This window comes from Bubalus bubalis, chromosome 20 (genome assembly GCF_019923935.1).
Source record: "Bubalus bubalis isolate 160015118507 breed Murrah chromosome 20, NDDB_SH_1, whole genome shotgun sequence".
Classification (NCBI taxonomy): domain Eukaryota; kingdom Metazoa; phylum Chordata; class Mammalia; order Artiodactyla; family Bovidae; genus Bubalus; species Bubalus bubalis.
In genome coordinates this window covers 39305068-39322935 of record NC_059176.1, presented here as the reverse complement: position 1 = coordinate 39322935, position 17868 = coordinate 39305068, and the positions used below count along the sequence as shown (strand labels likewise).

Here is a 17868-nt window from a genome sequence, read left to right as displayed (position 1 = left end):
CGACTCTGTGCGACCCCATAGACAGCAGCCTACCAGGCCCCACCGTGCCTGGGATTCTCCAGGCAAGAGTACTGGAGTGGGGTGCCATTGCCTTCTCCTCAGTCCTTACTACTAGATGGTAAATGTGGATTTCCCTGTCTTTGAGTACTACTGCATTTCCAGCATTTGGCATAGTGCCTGATACAAGGCATATTCTGTTAAATGTTTGTTGAATGAATGAGCAAACATTGGTGGGGCTTGAGCTCTCAGGGGATATAACCTTAAACCTCTTTTCCAGTTGTCATGAGGTGGAAGAAGTTAATGTGGAAAGAGGAAGAGGCTGAGGGGGGCTGAGCTCTGCCGCTGATGAGCTCTGTTGCACTGGCCTTTCTGGTCTATATCCTCATTTGTTAAGTAAGGGAATGTGTTGGATCATCTCCTTCTTAATATTTTGGGGTTTATGAGCAGTATAAACTGAAAACACTTAGAACCAGATAAAGAAACATAGCCTCTAAGTAGAGTTTGAGTGCACCATTAAGTTTTTGTGCTAAAATACCATGGACCTTTGCGCCTATCATTTCTGTAACATTGTACTAGGAAAATGTTATTTCTAGTATCGGATGTACTAAGAAGGTGTTCACAAGGTAGTATCTTAAGGGTTCTCATTAAGTAGAATGATTATCATTTTATTTATTTATGCCCTATCTACTTTCTTTCAAACAAAATTTAAGGTGGCAATTCGAGTTAGTATTTTTTTCCCCCTAAGACAAAGTTTCCTTCATTTCAGTTTAGTCACTCAGTCGTGTCCGACTATTTGCGACCCCATGAATCGCAGCCCACCAGGCCTCCCTGTCCATCACCAACTCCCGGAGTTCACTCAGACTCAAGTCCATCAAGTCAGTGATGCCATCCAGCCATCTCATCCTCTGTCATCCCCTTCTCCTCCCGCCCCCAATCCCTCCCAGCATCAGAGTCTTTTCCAATGAGTCAACTCTTCGCATGAGGTGGCCAAAGTACTGGAGTTTCAGCTTTAGCATCATTCCTTCCAAAGAAATCCCAGGGCTGATCTCCTTCAGAATGGACTGGTTGGATCTCCTTACAGTCCAGGGGACTCTCAAGAGTCTTCTCCAACACCACAGTTCAAGCGCATCAATTCTTCGGTGCTCAGCCTTCTTCACAGTCCAACTCTCACATCCATACATGACCACAGGAAAAACCATAGCCTTGACTAGACGGACCTTTGTTGGCAAAGTAATGTCTCTGCTTTTGAATATGCTATCTAGGTGGGTCATAATCTTCCTTCTGAGGAGTAAGCATCTTTTAATTTCATGGCTGCAGTCACCATCTGCAGTGATTTTGGAGCCCCAAAAAATAAAGTCTGACACTGTTTCCCCATCTATTTCCCATGAAGTGATGGGACCAGATGCCATGATCTTCGTTTTCTGCATGTTGAGCTTTAAGCCAACTTTTTCACTCTCCACTTTTCACTTTCATCAAGAGGCTTTTGAGTTCCTCTTCACTTTCAGCCATAAGCGTGGTGTCATCTGCATATCTGAGGTTATTGATATTTCTCCCGGCAATCTTGATTCCAGCTTGTGTTTCTCCTGTCTAGCGTTTCTCATGATGTACTCAGCATATAAGTTAAATAAGCAGGGTGGCAATATACAGCCTTGACGTACTCCTTTTCCTATTTGGAACCAGTCTGTTGTTCCATGTCCAGTTCTAACTGTTGCTTCCTGACCTGCATACAAATTTCTCAAGAGGCAGGTCAGGTGGTCTGGTATTCCCATCTCTTTCAGAATTTTCCACAGTTGATTGTGATCCACACAGTCAAAGGCTTTGGCATAGTCAATAAAGCAGAAATAGAGGTTTTTCTGGAACTCTCTTGCTCTTTCCATGATCCAGTGGATGTTGGCAATTTGACCTCTGGTTCCTCTGCCTTTTCTAAAACCACCTTGAACATCTGGAAGTTCACAGTTCATGTATTGCTGAAGCCTGGCTTGGAAATTTTGAGCATTACTTTACTAGCATGTGAGATGAGTGCAATTGTGCGGTAGTTTGAGCATTCTTTGGCATTGCCTTTCTTTGGGATTGGAATGAAAACTGACCTTTTCCAGTCCTGTGGCCACTGCTGAGTTTTCCAAATTTGCTGGCATATTGAGTGCAGCACTTTTACAGCATCATCTTTCAGGATTTGAAATAGCTCAACTGGAATTCCATCACCTCCACTAGCTTTATCTGTAGTGATGCTTTCTAAGGCCCACTTGACTTCACATTCCAGGATGTCTGGCTCTAGGTCAGTGATCACACCATCATGATTATCTGGGTCGTGAAGATCTTTTTTGTACAGTTCTTCTGTGTATTCTTGCCACCTCTTCTTAATATCTTCTGCTTCTGTTAGGTCCATACCATTTCTGTCCTTTATCGAGCCCATCTTTGCATGAAATGTTCCCTTGGTATCTCTAATTTTCTTTTTTTTTTTTTTTTACAAATGAACATAATTTTAAAAATAGATTTATTTATGATAGCAATTATAACTAAAAGTTATATAGGACCAAATTTTTTTTTTTTTTTTAATTTTATTTTATTTTTAAACTTAACATAACTGTATTAGATTTGCCAAATTTTGCCGGATTCATTTTGATATTTGGCAAATCTAATTTTCTTGAAGAGATCTCTAGTCTTTCCCATTCTGTTGTTTTCCTCTATTTCTTTGCATTGATTGCTGAGGAAGGCTTTCTTATCTCTTCTTGCTGTTCTTTGGAACTCTGACAGAATGTGGTCCACTGGAGAAGGGAATGGCAAACCACTTCAGTATTCTTGCCTTGAGAACCCAATGAACAGTATGAAAAGGCAAAATGATAGGATACTGAAAGAGGAACTCCCTGGGTCAGTAGGTGCCCAATATGCTACTGGAGATCGGTGGAGAAATAACTCCAGAAAGAATGAAGGGATGGAGTCAAAGCAAAAACAATACCCAGCTGTGGATGTGACTGGTGATAGAAGCAAGGTCCGATGCTATAAAGAGCAATATTGCATAGGAACCTGGAATATCAGGTCCATGAATCAAGGCAAATTGGAAGTGGTCAAACAAGAGATGGCAAGAGTGAATGTCGACATTCTAGTAATCAGCGAACTGAAATGGACTGGAATGGGTGAATTTAACTCAGATGACCATTATATCTACTACTGTGGGCAGGAATCCCTCAGAAGAAATGGAGTAGCCATCATGGTCAACAAAAGAGTCCGAAACACAGTACTTGGATGCAATCTCAAAAACGACAGAATGATCTCTGTTCGTTTCCAAGGCAAACCATTCAATATCACAGTAATCCAAGTCTATGCCCCAACCAGGAACACTGAAGAAGCTGAAGTTGAATGGTTCTAAGAAGACCTACAAGACCTTTTAGAACTAACACCCAAAAAAGATGTCCTTTTCATTATAGGGGACTGGAATGCAAAAGTAGGAAGTCAAGAAACACCTGGAGTGACAGGCAAATTTGGGCTTGGAATACGGAAAGAAGCAGGACAAAAACTAATAGAGTTTTGCCAAGAAAATGCACTGGTCATAACAAACACCCTCTTCCAACAACACAAGAGAAGACTCTACACATGGACATCACCAGATGGTCAACACCAAAATCAGATTGATTATATTCTTTGCAGCCAAAGATGGAGAAGCTCTATACAGTCAACAAAAACAAGACCAGGAGCCGACTGTGGCTCAGATCATGAACTCCTTATTACCAAATTCAGACTTAAATTGAAGAAAGTAGAGAAAACCACTAGACCATTCAGGTATGACCTAAATCAGATCCCTTATGATTATGCAGTGGATGTGAGAAATAGATTTAAGGGCCTCGATCTGATAGATAGAGTGCCTGAGGAACTATGGAATGAGGTTCGTGACATTGTACAGGAGACAGGGATCAAGACCATCCCCATGGAAAAGAAATGCAAAAAAGCAAAATGGCTGTCCGGAGAGGCCTTACAAATAGCTGTGAAAAGAAGAGAAGCAAAAAGCAAAGGAGAAAAGTTTCCTTAGATGCTATTAAAAAACATTAAAAAAAAAATTTTTAGGACCTACTGTATAGCACAGGGAACTATACACAATATCTTGTAATAACCTAAAATGGAAAAGGAACTTCCCTCAACAGCATTTCTGGACACAAACCTCATGGTTCTGAAAAGTCTCTCAGAAATTCAGTGCCTGGCATAGATGTTTTTACTATACACATGATATACATGACCATCCAATATTTACCCAAACCCATCAGAGTGTTATCGCTGTCTTTTAAACAACCTTAAAGTTTTGGTGTTTCAGAGACTATAACATTTTAAAATAGAATTAGAATAGGAGAAACTGGTCAATAATGCTATTTTAACTTTAACCTCTGAAATTAACAGCTTTTAAACATTACAGAGAATGACTCCTTAGTGTATAATATTCTAATTGAATTGCAGTAGCTCCAATACTGTGCATTTCAGCAGAAGGAGACTTTTACAGAGGCATGGCACAAACTTATGGTATTTATAGGTTAAATCAAATATCTTAAATAGCCTAGGGAAGCAAGACATAAACTCTGAAGACTAAGCTGCTCTATTAATTAAGGAATAGGCAGTGAGAGAAAATCGGAGGATGGATTTCCTCTAGCTAAAATAACTAGATACTTTTTAATAGCTCTACATAGAAAACATGGTCTCTCATAACAAAAAGAGATTTTGTGAAAGTGCTAATTTTCTGTCAAATCTTTTTTTCAGGTTAGAGAAAGATCAACACTAGCTACTCTAAACCTGCAATATATACTTCATGATAAATAAGCCATTGACATTTTGTTTTAAATAAGTGTTTTTTCTTTGTAAAATCATAAGTTTTGAGTAAATGTCATCCTTGAATTTCATGGATTCCACATTTCCTAACAGAGACTCCAGTGTCCATAAAACACTAAAAACCCATTTCTTTAAAGAGACGTATTTAAACTCAGTAGAAGTGTAAACATTACTATGATCCATAAATCTAATTAATCTTTGGCTATGGCATCTCAAACTTTTAAAATTTTGTCTTTTTTTTTAAGTCTTGAACCCTAAGGTAATCGTATACAATGTGTAGCAAAGATATGACAAAGCTGAATAATTTACTCAATATTTATGTGTTTGTATATATTAAATGCATTTAAATTAAAGCATACAGTTCATGGGGTCTCAAGGAGTTGGATACGACATAGTGACTGAACAACAAAAACAAATTAAAGCAGGTTTATTTTATATTTATGCTGCATACTAAGTTGCTTAGTCGTATCCGACTCTTTGCAACCGAATGGACTATAACCTGCCAGGTTCCTTTGTCCATGGGTTTCTGCAGGCAAGAATACTGGAGTGGGTTGCCATTTCATTTTCCAGAGATCTTCCAGACTCAGGGATTGAACCATATCTCTTATGTCTTCTGCACTGGCAGGTGGGTTCTTTACCACTAGCACCAGTTTACCAATAAATTTTAATACATCTGTTTTCTAGGTTTGGAATTTTATGACAAGCAACCCCCCAGCCCTGGTAATTTAAAAGCTTTTGTTACTTAGATTTTAAATTACTCTGTGTTAAGTACTGAGTGCTTCTTATGGAACTCAGCATATTTCCATGTGAATAATCTGATTTAACTAAGAAATATATCTGAACCAGAGTGTCCCTCCTGGATCACAAACATTTATATTAATATTTTATATTAAAATCTCCTATGTCAATAGCCTAAATAATACTTTGTTGTTGTTCAGTCGCTCAGTCGTGTCCAACTCTTTGTGACCCCATGGACTGCAGCATGCAGGCTTCCCTGTCCTTCACTATCTCCCAGAGTTTGCTCAAACTCATGTCCTTTGAGTCGATGATGCCATCCAACCATCTCATCCTCTGTCACCCCCTTTGGTTCATTCATAATGCTGAACTTTTTAAAAGTCTATGTGTTTCGTGGGAGAGAAGCCAATCCACTAACTTCTAAAAATTTGTTGTACAGGATTAGCTGAACCATCCGTTGTTGCCAAACACGAAGATAGTTTGTTTAAGGATTTATTTCAAGACTACGAAAGATGGGTTCGTCCTGTGGAACACCTGAATGACAGAATAAAAATAAAGTTCGGCCTTGCAATATCTCAGTTAGTGGATGTGGTAGGTGTGCGCGTCATTATGTATTCGTTTCACACAGGTTATGCAGAGCGTCTTGTGCACGCAAGCGCCGTGCCAGGCCACAGAGATAACGGGTGAATGAACACGGTCGTTGTCCTCAAGGAGCTCACCAGGGAAAAACAATGATTACACCGCAGACACAGGAATACTGTATGTTTATATAATCTGGTAGAGTTTAGAAATCATTTTATCTCATTTGGTGATTAAAATAGGCCTATTCTTAATAAATTTGAAGGGATTAAATATTTTATATGGAAGTTTCTCCTTAAATGTGTTTTAAAAATATGACCAAAAGATCAAAATTTTAAAAGAAAAAATCCAAGAGTTAGAGTTGTAGATTTTTAGAACCAAGAAGGATCTCAACAGATTATTGCTTCAGTATCACACTTAGAATGTTTCTGAGATCTTTTCATGTGAGATTTACCAGGAAGTAAATTCTCTTCATAAACTTGTTTTTGTTGTCAAGAGATTCTTTCTATTTTAAACTAAAAGGTTCACACTGATTTCAAACTAGTTTCTTCTTGTTCTGATCATATTAACCAATAATTATTTCCCTGTTGTGTTCCCAGAATAGTTGACAAGTATTTGTGTGTGTGTGTAACGTAAGTGTGCCTTTATTTTCTGATTATAGAAGCAGTGCATGGTTTTTGGAAAGAGTTTTGAAAGTTCAAAAAAATACAAATAAGAAAACAAAAATTGACTGTAATTCTACCACCCAGAGGTGACCACTGGTAATGTTTTGTTGTATTTCTTGCCAGTTTGTTCTTTATGAGTACGTTATAAAATTGTGATATTATTTTAGATATAATTTTGATTACTACTTTTCCCCCTATTGTTATGTGATGAACATTTTTTATGTTAATACATAATCTTTAAATGTAATTTTTAATGGCTATATTTAATTTATAATTTATTGTAAACATTCTTTTATAATAGCAGAAACTTTTGTAAAATTGTTCCCAATTTTTCCTATTATAAATGACAATGATGAATATATTTGTACATAAGCAAGGAAGGTGGTGAATCAAAAGATATACAGTTTTTGAAGTCTGTTGATTAATATAGGTCACCTCATTGCTTCCAGAAAGATCAATCAATATGGATTCTGGGCTTGATCCTTTGCTGGGCAATCCAGGGAGATTTTAAATATAAATTAAAAATAGGGAAGTAGGGTGTAGTTACTAGGACTTGCTTTCAACCTTTCTTTCCAGTTGGGATCGTTAGCATGTAAATGGAGTAAGGGTAGAACACTGCAGTACTAAAGCGTGATGTCACAGAAATCTGGCTATTCAGATCTTGGTGACTGAGACTATCAAAGAAGGCAGAGTGCTTGAGCTGGCCTTGTGCTAAGCATAGGATCTGGCACGCAGAGAAGAAAGAACTTTAATAACAAGGAACAGTATAATCACAGTGATTACATAAGTGATGCTAAGCCTTTTTGTTCAGCGGTTTAGATCAATGGTCTTAACTGGACGGTAGAGGAGGTGACAAGTGATACCTGGGTGCCACTGTGCCTTTGCTCCTGCCGTCGCTTCTGTTTGGGGGACTTTCCTTCTCAGCACAAGCCATTTTTCCTACAAGGCCAAATTCATCTGTCAGACTCTGAAATCCAAACTTCTGAAGACAGTTTCTCCTCTGTTCCAGTTACACTGACCGGCGCTCATGTGCTGGCAAGGCCTCCTCACTAAGGCAGAGTGAGCCTTAGTCCTTGTGTCTCTTCTAACATGGTGTCTGGCACACAGTAAATGCTGAGTGAATGAGAGATCTGATGGGTAACAGACATGGTAAAAGCAGAACTTTAGGAAGATTAATACAATAGAAACACATGGCTTTGAGGAGGGAAAGATTAGAAGCTTGAGAGACAAGTTAGAAGACCACATATAAGAAGGAACAGGACTTGACCACTGATTATGGGGGGAGGCGTCTAATTCTGAAGCCTGGGTGGTTAGAAGGGTAACCAATTGGAAAGTAAAACCTAGTTGTTATGGAGGCAGGACAGAGAAGATGATGAGTTTGCTTTTGCCATGAGGTCATCGTGGTGCATTCAAAAGAAAATGTTGGCGAGGCCCCTGGAAGGTCGAGTCTGTCTCTGAAGTGAGAGACAAGGCTGAGGATGTCATTTTGGAATTACTGGCCTGGGGGTGATTGTTAAAAACTTTGAATTGGTGTGTTTTTAAAGCAGAGAGAGCAGGAGCCTGATCCTTCAGGAACATTCATAAAAAGTGGGTGGGTTAGCCAAGCAGAGAAGTTGAGGAAGGGTGGCCTCTTAAGAGAAGAGCCCAGAAAATGTACAGCCAGTGGCAATGGGAGGGTAGAGGGACTGTAGTCAAGGAAGATGAGGGCCAAGGGTCCTGGACATTGAGACTAGAAGTTTCACTGCATTGCTTCTCAGCAGGTTTATGTTCCTTTCCATCGCTGAAGTCTTTGCCCTGCAACCTTGTGGTCATATTTAGTGGCTCTGGAAGTTGCCTCAGATTCCTATTCCATTGTGTTCTCGCTCTCTTTTTAAAACCTCAGTGTTGGCTTGTTTGTTTTGATTTTATTTTTATGGTCAGGTTAAAATAAACCTACTACCCCTAAAACTTTTCTGCTTTGCTTATGAGTGTTAACATTTCATTTATTTGTGCTTTCCTCCTGAGTGTCATCTTACATTTTTCTTTACTCAATTGCATCCTCCACTGGGTTAAACACACGGCAGATGCTCAAGAGACACTTGAGATTGAAATAAGCTATATCCCCTGAGTCAATGGCTACTTCCACATCTTTGGAGCTAGTTAAATTTATGGATTATTCTTTTATCTATGTTACTGTTGAAGATACTAAGTACTGACTAGGTCCTACCTCACAGGGTAAAATTGATGTGTGTTCACATTTTCTGGGGAAATGGTCTATAATTTTCATCAGGTCTCACAAATGACCTACTGGCATGCAGCATGCTCATTATGTGTTTACCAAAACTCCCCTAATTTTTGATGCCTCTGTTTAGAACTTCTGCCTGAAAGGCATATTCTAATAGAGGGCTCAGCAGTTATTCTGGATGGTGTGTAACTTTGGGGTGGGCAGTAGACCTGGTGGTGTAGGGTTTAAATTTGGGAGTTTTGAGTTCTAGAGTAGATTTTACCCACAAACTGGTGGTGTGATTTTAAGCAAGTTTCCATTGGGCCAGTTTCCACGTTTGCAAAATGAAGGGATTATGATAGAAAAAATCTCTAGTTCCTTTCCAGCGCTAGTATTTTAATCGAGGAAAATTGCTCTTTGGAAAACACACCATAAGCGGGATGGCCATGCTGTTTCCTAGGACCCATTCTCCATGTAGGGACTAACAGCTGCCTTTGTCCCTAGGAGTGTGCTTTTTTCTGTCCTGCTCCTTTCTCCTAGGTCATTCATGGGTTGTTTGGATGGGATAGGCAATGGGGATCCTCTAGTCACCTAAGCTATTTATACCCCATCCTGTCTCCCCAACTGTAGCGACTGCCTTGGCTTCTGTGGGTCTCTGTGCTCTGAGCATTGTATCCTATACAAGGTCCGTTTGTGGTTGATGACCATGATGATCTTTTAGTGGTGCAGTTGGCTCTATGATATTTCAGTAAAATTTAATGGAAGAGCTGCCACTTTAATTAGGCCTTGAAAATTCAGTGAAGGACTGGCATAAGCAAAGATGAGACAATAGGAAGGTCTAAGTGGCAAGGACCCCTGGTTCTCTAGAAAAGTCAGATGTAAAAGCTTTATGAAGTTAACATCCAAGTCTCTGACCTCCACACTTTTTCTACATAACAGCTCCATAGAGAGATTGACATTTGTGCCTTCACAGAAGCAAATGACAAGTTATAGCCCCTCAAGAATACATACATTGTATCTCATCAATTGTAGGATGTACATTTCCCCACGTTTTAGTACTTCTGAAATCAAGATGTCTTATAATTAATGGCAGCTTACAATTCATTATCAGCCTTTTTCTTTCTTCCTTAGTGCTAAGTACATAAAATAATGCTGTGCTTCTTAGATTGCATCTTAGATTTGAGGAAATGTAGTCGTTGAGACTATTAACGTTACATGGGAAAATGCCAGTGGTGGCCTTTATAGCAAGTTATCTGAAATACAGAGTATGTTGGAAGGAATAACCTGAGATTAGGCTGGAAAAAAAGATCCTGCTTTTCTAGAGAACTGGATTGATGAACAGAATGTAGTATTCTATAGAGAGGAGTGCTTATGTAAAAACTGATAAAATTCTTACTTAAAGAATTATCGTTTCTGTAATTGAAATAATCAGCCTTTTAAATTTTTTTATTTTATAGGATGAGAAAAATCAGTTAATGACAACCAATGTCTGGTTGAAACAGGTATGTATTGAATTTGAAGGGCCATGTAACTGTTAACTGGTGCCACTGTTATTACAGAGTTTGTAGCACAGAAGGGACATGAATATTTGGTCTTGGTGGACAGGCAGGAGGCAGAAAGGTGAGGTAGATGGTCTTGTATTCATGCAGTTAATACTGAGTGCCTGGCATTCGGCAAGCACTGTTCTGGGCACTGGGGAAATGGCAGTGAACAAAACAGACAGAAGTCTAGCCCTCAAGGAACATCATTCCAATTGGGGGGCAGTGGGATAAATAGGAAGTTGTATAGTACTTTTCAAGATGATAAGCTTGGAGAAAAATACTGAAAAGGCAGACGGGAAGTGTTGGGGACTGGACTTTTAAATCGAATGGGCAGGAGAAGTGCCACTGAGAAGGTAAGATTTGAACAAAGACTTGAAGAAGAAGCAAGCCACGCAAGTATCTGGGGGAGGAGCGTCCAGGCAGAGGGACACAAACGTGCAAAGGCCCTGAGGTTGAAAGGTGCCTGATGTGTTTAGGGAGTAGCAGAGAAGCCAGCTGCTAGGGGTGAGTGGCCATGGGGATGGGAGTGGGAGATGAGGTCAGTGAAATCTACCAGAGGCCGATGGGTACTCCTAGCATAGGTTATGAGTAGTGGCTTCTAGGCCACTGTAGGATTTTGGGTTTTACTCTGAGTGAGATGGGAGCAGGCAAGAATGTAATGATTTTTTTTTTCATAGTCCCTTTTATATAAAGGAGTTTTCTTTCTGTTTCTGGACCGTCAGATGTGCCCACGTGCTGTTGAGCGCTTCCATTTGTTTGTTCTTTATTACCCCTGATTTTATTTATCTTTGATTGCATTGGGTCTTCATTACTGCGCACAAGCTTTCTCCAGTTGCAGAGAGCGGGGGGCTACTCTTTGTTGTGGTGCGCAGACTCATTGCGGTGGCCTCTTTTGTTGTGGAGCATGGGCCCTGGGGCACGGGGGCTTCAGTGGTTATGGTGTGTGGGTTTAGTTGCCCTGCAGAATATGGAATCTTCCCAGACCAGAGATGGAACCCATGTCCCCTGCATTGGTAGGTGGACTCTTAACCACTGGATTACCAGGGAAGTCCTGTCCCTGATTTTTAATACTTACTACGAGTTCCCTAAACCCAAACTCTTTAAAGGCATATGTGCTTTCCTTGGGGTGCAAGTCTTTACCTGATCACAGAATTACTACGATGTGGAGGTGGGATGGTGTGTTTAACTATGTGGAATGTGTCATAAATCTGTCTGCTCTTTGCATGGCCTAGTCCAGCTAAGTCAATGACAAAACAGCTAGAAAAGAGAATGTTTTCCTTGAACCTGGACCTTAGCCTGGCCTGGACCAGGCTGTAGCTCCTGGGTATGGTTAGCTGGTGGAAGAGGTGTTGAGCAGAGCCTTGAACGCACCCAGCTCTGGTCCTCACCTGTGTCTCATGAGGGCCATGGTTACAGCCACCTCACAGGGGGACAGGGCTGTCCCCCAGTGCCCATAAGAAGGATGTGGAGGTGAGTTTTCTCTACTGGGAGTAGAGGTGACTTCGTGTCTAAAATATCTGAGTTTGGCAAAAAGAGTAGAGTTTTCACTGTTTTTGGCTATTGCTTTTATTGAAATTGATTCAGGTTTCTTTGTTTTAAAGGAGTGGATAGATGTGAAGTTAAGATGGAACCCTGATGACTACGGTGGAATAAAACTTATACGTGTCCCTTCAGACTCTCTCTGGACTCCAGATATCGTTTTGTTTGATAAGTAAGTTATAGTCAAAATACCATTTTATGTTTTCTTAAGAAAGAAATTGCATCACCATTAGGCACCAGTATTTTTTTTTTATTCCCTTTGAACATTGTTTGCCTACATAAAGTCCCATGACTTAATCTTGTGTTCTTTTGTTTCATGAACCTACAAATATGTTCTGTGGATTCTCTCCATTTTTCTTGTGAATTATTTTCTGATCATAAACGTGTCCTTGGATTTTAAAAATTTGTAATCCATTTGGAAAGTCCAGGAAGGTATGAAGAAGCTGGGGGAAACATAATCAGTCCCGTTAGCCCACATGGAGCCAGCCTCAGCTGCGGCTTACGTGCACAGTGAGCTTACTCTGCCTGGCTGTGCGCTCAGTGCCATGCGTGCTTTAGCCATCTGAGTCTCAAGATAACCTCACGAACTAGGGATGACTACATTTATGTGCCAGATGAGAAAATGGAGGCCAAGGGTAGTTACGTTTTGTCTAAGATCACAGCTCACATGTGGTGGGGGTGGAGGTGTTCATAGCAAAGCATCCTGACATTCCCATTTACCTCCTGTTTTCAAGCCTACATATTTGCTGACTGCCTTCCAGATTTTTTGGTATTATTTTTTTTAAATAGTTAAGGTCATACTTTATGTTTAAAGGTGCATCCTTTTAATTTTGCTTAGATGTTGGAATTTTTGTGATTTTCCATAATTTTGAAAATTATGTTGTCATAATTTCCCCACAGTGAGGAATGTTGGGTTGATTATTAGCTCATATTAATGAGCATTCTACCTAAATGTGTTTTGATTATGGTTTTTGACTTAGGGGAGAGGGTATTTCTGGATGCCAGTTCCATTTTTTTCTAGGACCAACCACTCCAGGACACTGGGGAATCTGTGCTTATCCTAATGTACTTTATCTTATTTGCAAAAAGGCATTGGCATGAGGACAGAGCAAAGGCTGAGAAAAAATGTTTCTCATTTTTCAAACCTTTACCTCCATGCTTCTCAACATGGAAGGAGTGAACAAAGCTGCAAGATAGCATGATGCAGCTTCCTGAAGCATCATTTTACTCGAAGTCACTGCAGTTTTATATTTAACTTGGATATATTGCAAAGGAGTGTGCAAAAGCTACATGAATTTTAACATAGAGAACAATAAAGATAGCTCATGTTGGTGGTGGTGGTTCCCGCTAGACTGCATGAGTTCACGTGGCAACAGACTTCGAGAGGACAGCTGTTTTCCAGGGGTCTGCCCAGCTTGGGACTGTTGTTCTTTCCCCATCACTGTAGAAGTGTCCAGTATCTGTCTTGGAGGGGGACAATCACTGGAGGGAGTGGGTCTAGGAATATGGATTCAGGTTCTGGCTCTATGCATGTCCATTGTTATAAACAGCCTAGTTATATTTTGTGTGTGCATGCATGCTAAGTCACTTCAGTCATGTCTGACTCTTTGTGACCCCATGGACTGTAGCCCACCAGGCTCCCGATTCTCCAGGCAAGAATGCTGGAGTGGGTTGCCATTTCCTTCCCCAGGGGAATCTTCCTGACCCAGAGCTCAAACCCATGTCTCTTGCATCTCCTGCATCGGTTTTTTACCACTAGCGCCAATTACCTTTTGTGTGTAATCAAAGTGAAATCATTTCAACTACATGAATCTCAAGATTCTGTAAATACAGATCTGTTGGTCCTGGAGTAGACATGGAAACAGTGGTTGGACTTCAGTAGAGTTAGATATTTAAGGACTCTAGAGTCCCCTACATGTTGTAGGTATATCTCAAGTGTAATAATTTTAAGACTATTTCATGCTATAACGTAGGCTTTCCTATAGACATTAGGCTTGTAAAACATATACCCGGGTTGTTCACTCTCTGCCTTGTTACTGTGTGTGTGTGTTTTTCAGTGCAGATGGACGTTTTGAAGGGGCCAGTACCAAAACCGTCGTCAGGTACGACGGCACGGTGACCTGGACTCCACCGGCAAACTACAAAAGTTCGTGTACCATCGACGTCACATTTTTCCCATTTGATCTCCAAAACTGTTCCATGAAATTTGGTTCGTGGACTTACGATGGATCACAGGTTGATATAATTTTGGAGGACCAAGATGTAGACAAGAGAGATTTTTTTGATAATGGAGAATGGGAAATTGTCAGCGCAACAGGGAGCAAAGGAAACAGAACTGACAGCTGTTGCTGGTATCCTTACATCACTTACTCATTTGTAATTAAGCGTCTGCCTCTCTTTTATACCTTGTTCCTCATTATACCCTGTATTGGGCTCTCATTTTTAACTGTACTTGTCTTCTATCTTCCTTCAAATGAAGGTGAAAAGATCTGTCTCTGTACTTCAGTACTTGTGTCTCTGACTGTCTTCCTTCTCGTTATTGAAGAGATCATACCTTCATCTTCCAAAGTCATACCTCTGATTGGAGAGTACCTGGTGTTCACAATGATTTTTGTGACACTGTCTATCATGGTCACTGTCTTTGCTATCAACATTCATCACCGTTCTTCCTCAACGCACGACGCTATGGCTCCGTGGGTCCGCAAGATATTTCTTCACAAGCTACCGAAACTGCTTTGCATGCGAAGTCACGTAGACAGGTACTTCAGTCAGAAGGAGGAAGCTCGGAGCAGCCGTGGACCCAGATCTTCTAGAAACACCCTGGAAGCTGCACTGGATTCCGTTCGCTATATCACAAGACATGTCATGAAGGAGACCGATGTCCGTGAGGTCTGTGACCACATGTATTTACAAATCCATGTCTGTTTTGATTCGAAGTCAAGCCCCTGGCATGACCCTTAAGACTAAGTATAGATTGAGGGCCAGAGATATTGACAGACTGTTTTGTAAAAGACTGCTACTAAAATTTCAGTGAAAACATCTGCAAAATGTGGCATATACACAAATCTCACATCTCCTTTTTCCCCCATTCGCATCTTGGATGACTTTTTTTATTGGAGGATAATTACTTTACAATATTGTGCTGGTTTCTGCCATACATCAACATGAATCAGCCGCAGGTACACATACGTCCCCTCCCTCTTGAACCTCCCCCCCGTCTCCCACCCCATCCCACCCCTCCAGGTTGTCATGGAGCACTGGGCTGAGCTCCCGGTGTCACACAGCAGATTCCCACTGGCTCTCTATTTTACATACGGTGTGTATATGCTTCCATGCTACTCTGTCAATTCGCCCCACCCTCCCCTTCCCACACTGTGTCCACAAGTCTGTTCCCGAAGTCTGCGCTGGAATGCTTTTAGTAACGCTGTGTGATTCTGACTGTTCTGCTTTTCTAAGGCATAGTTAGCTTTGGCCGGAGAAGGCAATGGCACCCCACTCCAGTACTTTGCCTGGAAAATCCCATGGGCAGAGGAGCCTGGTAGGCTGCAGTCCATGGGGTCGCTAAGAGTCGGACACGACTGAGTGACTTCACTTTCACTTTTCACTTTCATGCATTGGAGAAGGAAATGGCAACCCACTCCAGTGTTCTTGCCTAGAGAATCCCAGGGACAGAGGAGCCTAGTGGGCTGCTGTCTATGGGATCACACAGAGTCGGACACGACTGAAGTGACTTAGCAGCAGCAGCAGCAGTTAGCTTTGGCTAACAGGATTAACTGTTTGAATTTGATCTTCAGTAACTTTGTTTCTGAATTCTATGGTCATCTGCAGGCACAACTGCATTGTAATTTATCAAAAGTGAATTTAGTTTTTTAAAGAATGACTCTACCTGTGGCGGATTCATTTTGATATTTGGCAAAACTAATACAGTTATGTAAAGTTTAAAAATAAAATAAAATTAAAAAAAAAAATAAAGAATGACTCTAATGTAGGCTTTATAAATACACCCAAGATATTTTTCTAGAATCCTCTTGTTGTTCGCTTACAAGAGAATGTTAGTGAACTTAACAGCAATAATGTCTCAGGTGTTATGCATTATACATCAGATACATGTCTAGTATTTAATAATATGCTTAATTTCTTAAAAACAAAATTTGCTCCAAACGTTGTTATAGAAAAATAACTCACTAGGTCCTTAATTTTTAAAATGCAAGAATTAAACTATGAATACATTTTATTAATGTGTTATTGAACTGGTGTTCTTTTCAAAATATTTCAGCCTTGTCACTATTCTTTATTTCTCTTGCGTAATATTTTTAAAGGTATGACTATAATACGATTTTTTATAATTGAATTTACTTTTAATAGTTGCATTAAAATTATATGAATTTTCTCACAGGTACAGAAAACAAACTAGAGGTTACCAGTGGTGAAAGGGAAAAAGGGGGCAAGACAGGCCAGGGGATTAAGAGGTACAGGTTACTATATGTAAAAATGCTATCAGGATATATTGTACAGCACAGGAAATATTTTTTAAAATGTGTATCTTTTTGGCTGTGCCAGGTCTTCATTACTTTCTGTAGCTTCAGAGAGCAGGGGTGCTCTTTGTTGTGGAGCACAGGCTCTAGGGCATGCTGTCTCAGTAGCTGTGGAGCATGGGCTTAGTTGCTCCTCAGAAAGTGAATCTTCCCGGACTGGGGATTGAACCCCTGTCCCCTGCATCAGCAGACGGATTCCTATCCACTGTGCCACCAGAGAAGTCCCTAGCTGATATTTTACAATAACTTAAATGGAGTATAATCTATAAAAATTTTGAATGATTATTGTATACCTGAAACTAATATTATATTGTAAATAAAAAGAAAATAAAATAGTACCTAACATAAAACATGTATATGAATTCTAATCCCGAAAACTTTGTTAAATGGAAAAATTTCTAGCAGGTGTGGTAAGCAGATGGAATTAATCTGGTAAAATACCAGCCCTCTCCCTCACAGGGACATTGACATATGTTTCTAATAAACTTTAAAAAAAATTTTACTCAAGTATAGTTGATTTACAATGTTGTATTAATCTATAAACTTTTAATACTTGTGAAACATAATTTTTCTATTTGATGTATCTAGTTAAATTAGTTTATCAGGTGAAGCCATCAAAGGAGTCTTAAAGAATACAGATATTAGATAATAGTATGGATTGAGATAGGATTTATTTATTTGGCCAATCAGTGCAGCATGTGGGATCTTAAATCCCCAACCAGGACTCAAACCCACACTCCCTGCATTGGAAGTTCAGAGTCTTAACCACTGGACCACCAGGGAAGTCCCTAGACTGTATTTAATGAATGTCTGCAAAGTGTTGTACAGCAGGGTCAGGGCACCTTCCATGAGACCAGTAAAGGGGGTTTATTTTCAAGGAAAAAACTTATAAGTAGAGAAGCTGTAGGGTTTTATAATCCTCTAAATCTTACATTATCCTGAAACTTTGGTGCACAGTTCCTATAGAAGACTCCGTGCTTCATAGCAGGGGCTAAGGAAGCCCGTGGTCAAGGACATGGCCTGTTGAGTAGGACCCTCTGGTGCTCAGGGCCTGGTCTCAGCCTGCCCTTTCCTTGAGATCACTCACACCTGCTGAGCCAGCTCTCTGCTTGGGCTGCAAAAACGGGGAGGGAATGTGCTCTCTGCTGGCAGATCTGAACTCATGTTATTGTTGTTTGGTTGCTAAGTCATGTCCGATTCTTGGTGACTCCATGGACTGCAGAATGCCAGGCTCCTCTGTCCTCCACTATCTCCTGGAGTTT

The 17868-nt window shown here is 40.3% G+C and overlaps 1 protein-coding gene across 4 annotated transcripts in view; it reads left to right on the top strand.

Annotated features, from left to right (window-relative positions):
- CHRNA5 (cholinergic receptor nicotinic alpha 5 subunit) overlaps nucleotides 1–17868 on the top strand; it is a 29129-nt gene that overhangs the window by 10138 nt on the left and 1123 nt on the right. For 3 of the 4 annotated variants that reach the window (XM_006044391.4, XM_044933268.2, XM_025271128.3), the window contains 4 exons: nucleotides 5984–6135; nucleotides 10449–10493; nucleotides 12134–12243; nucleotides 14129–14960. In XM_006044391.4, the coding sequence (XP_006044453.2) occupies nucleotides 5984–6135; nucleotides 10449–10493; nucleotides 12134–12243; nucleotides 14129–14960 (1139 nt within the window). The remainder of the gene's footprint in view (nucleotides 1–5983; nucleotides 6136–10448; nucleotides 10494–12133; nucleotides 12244–14128; nucleotides 14961–17868) is intronic. The other variant, XM_044933270.2, reaches the window with a different exon arrangement.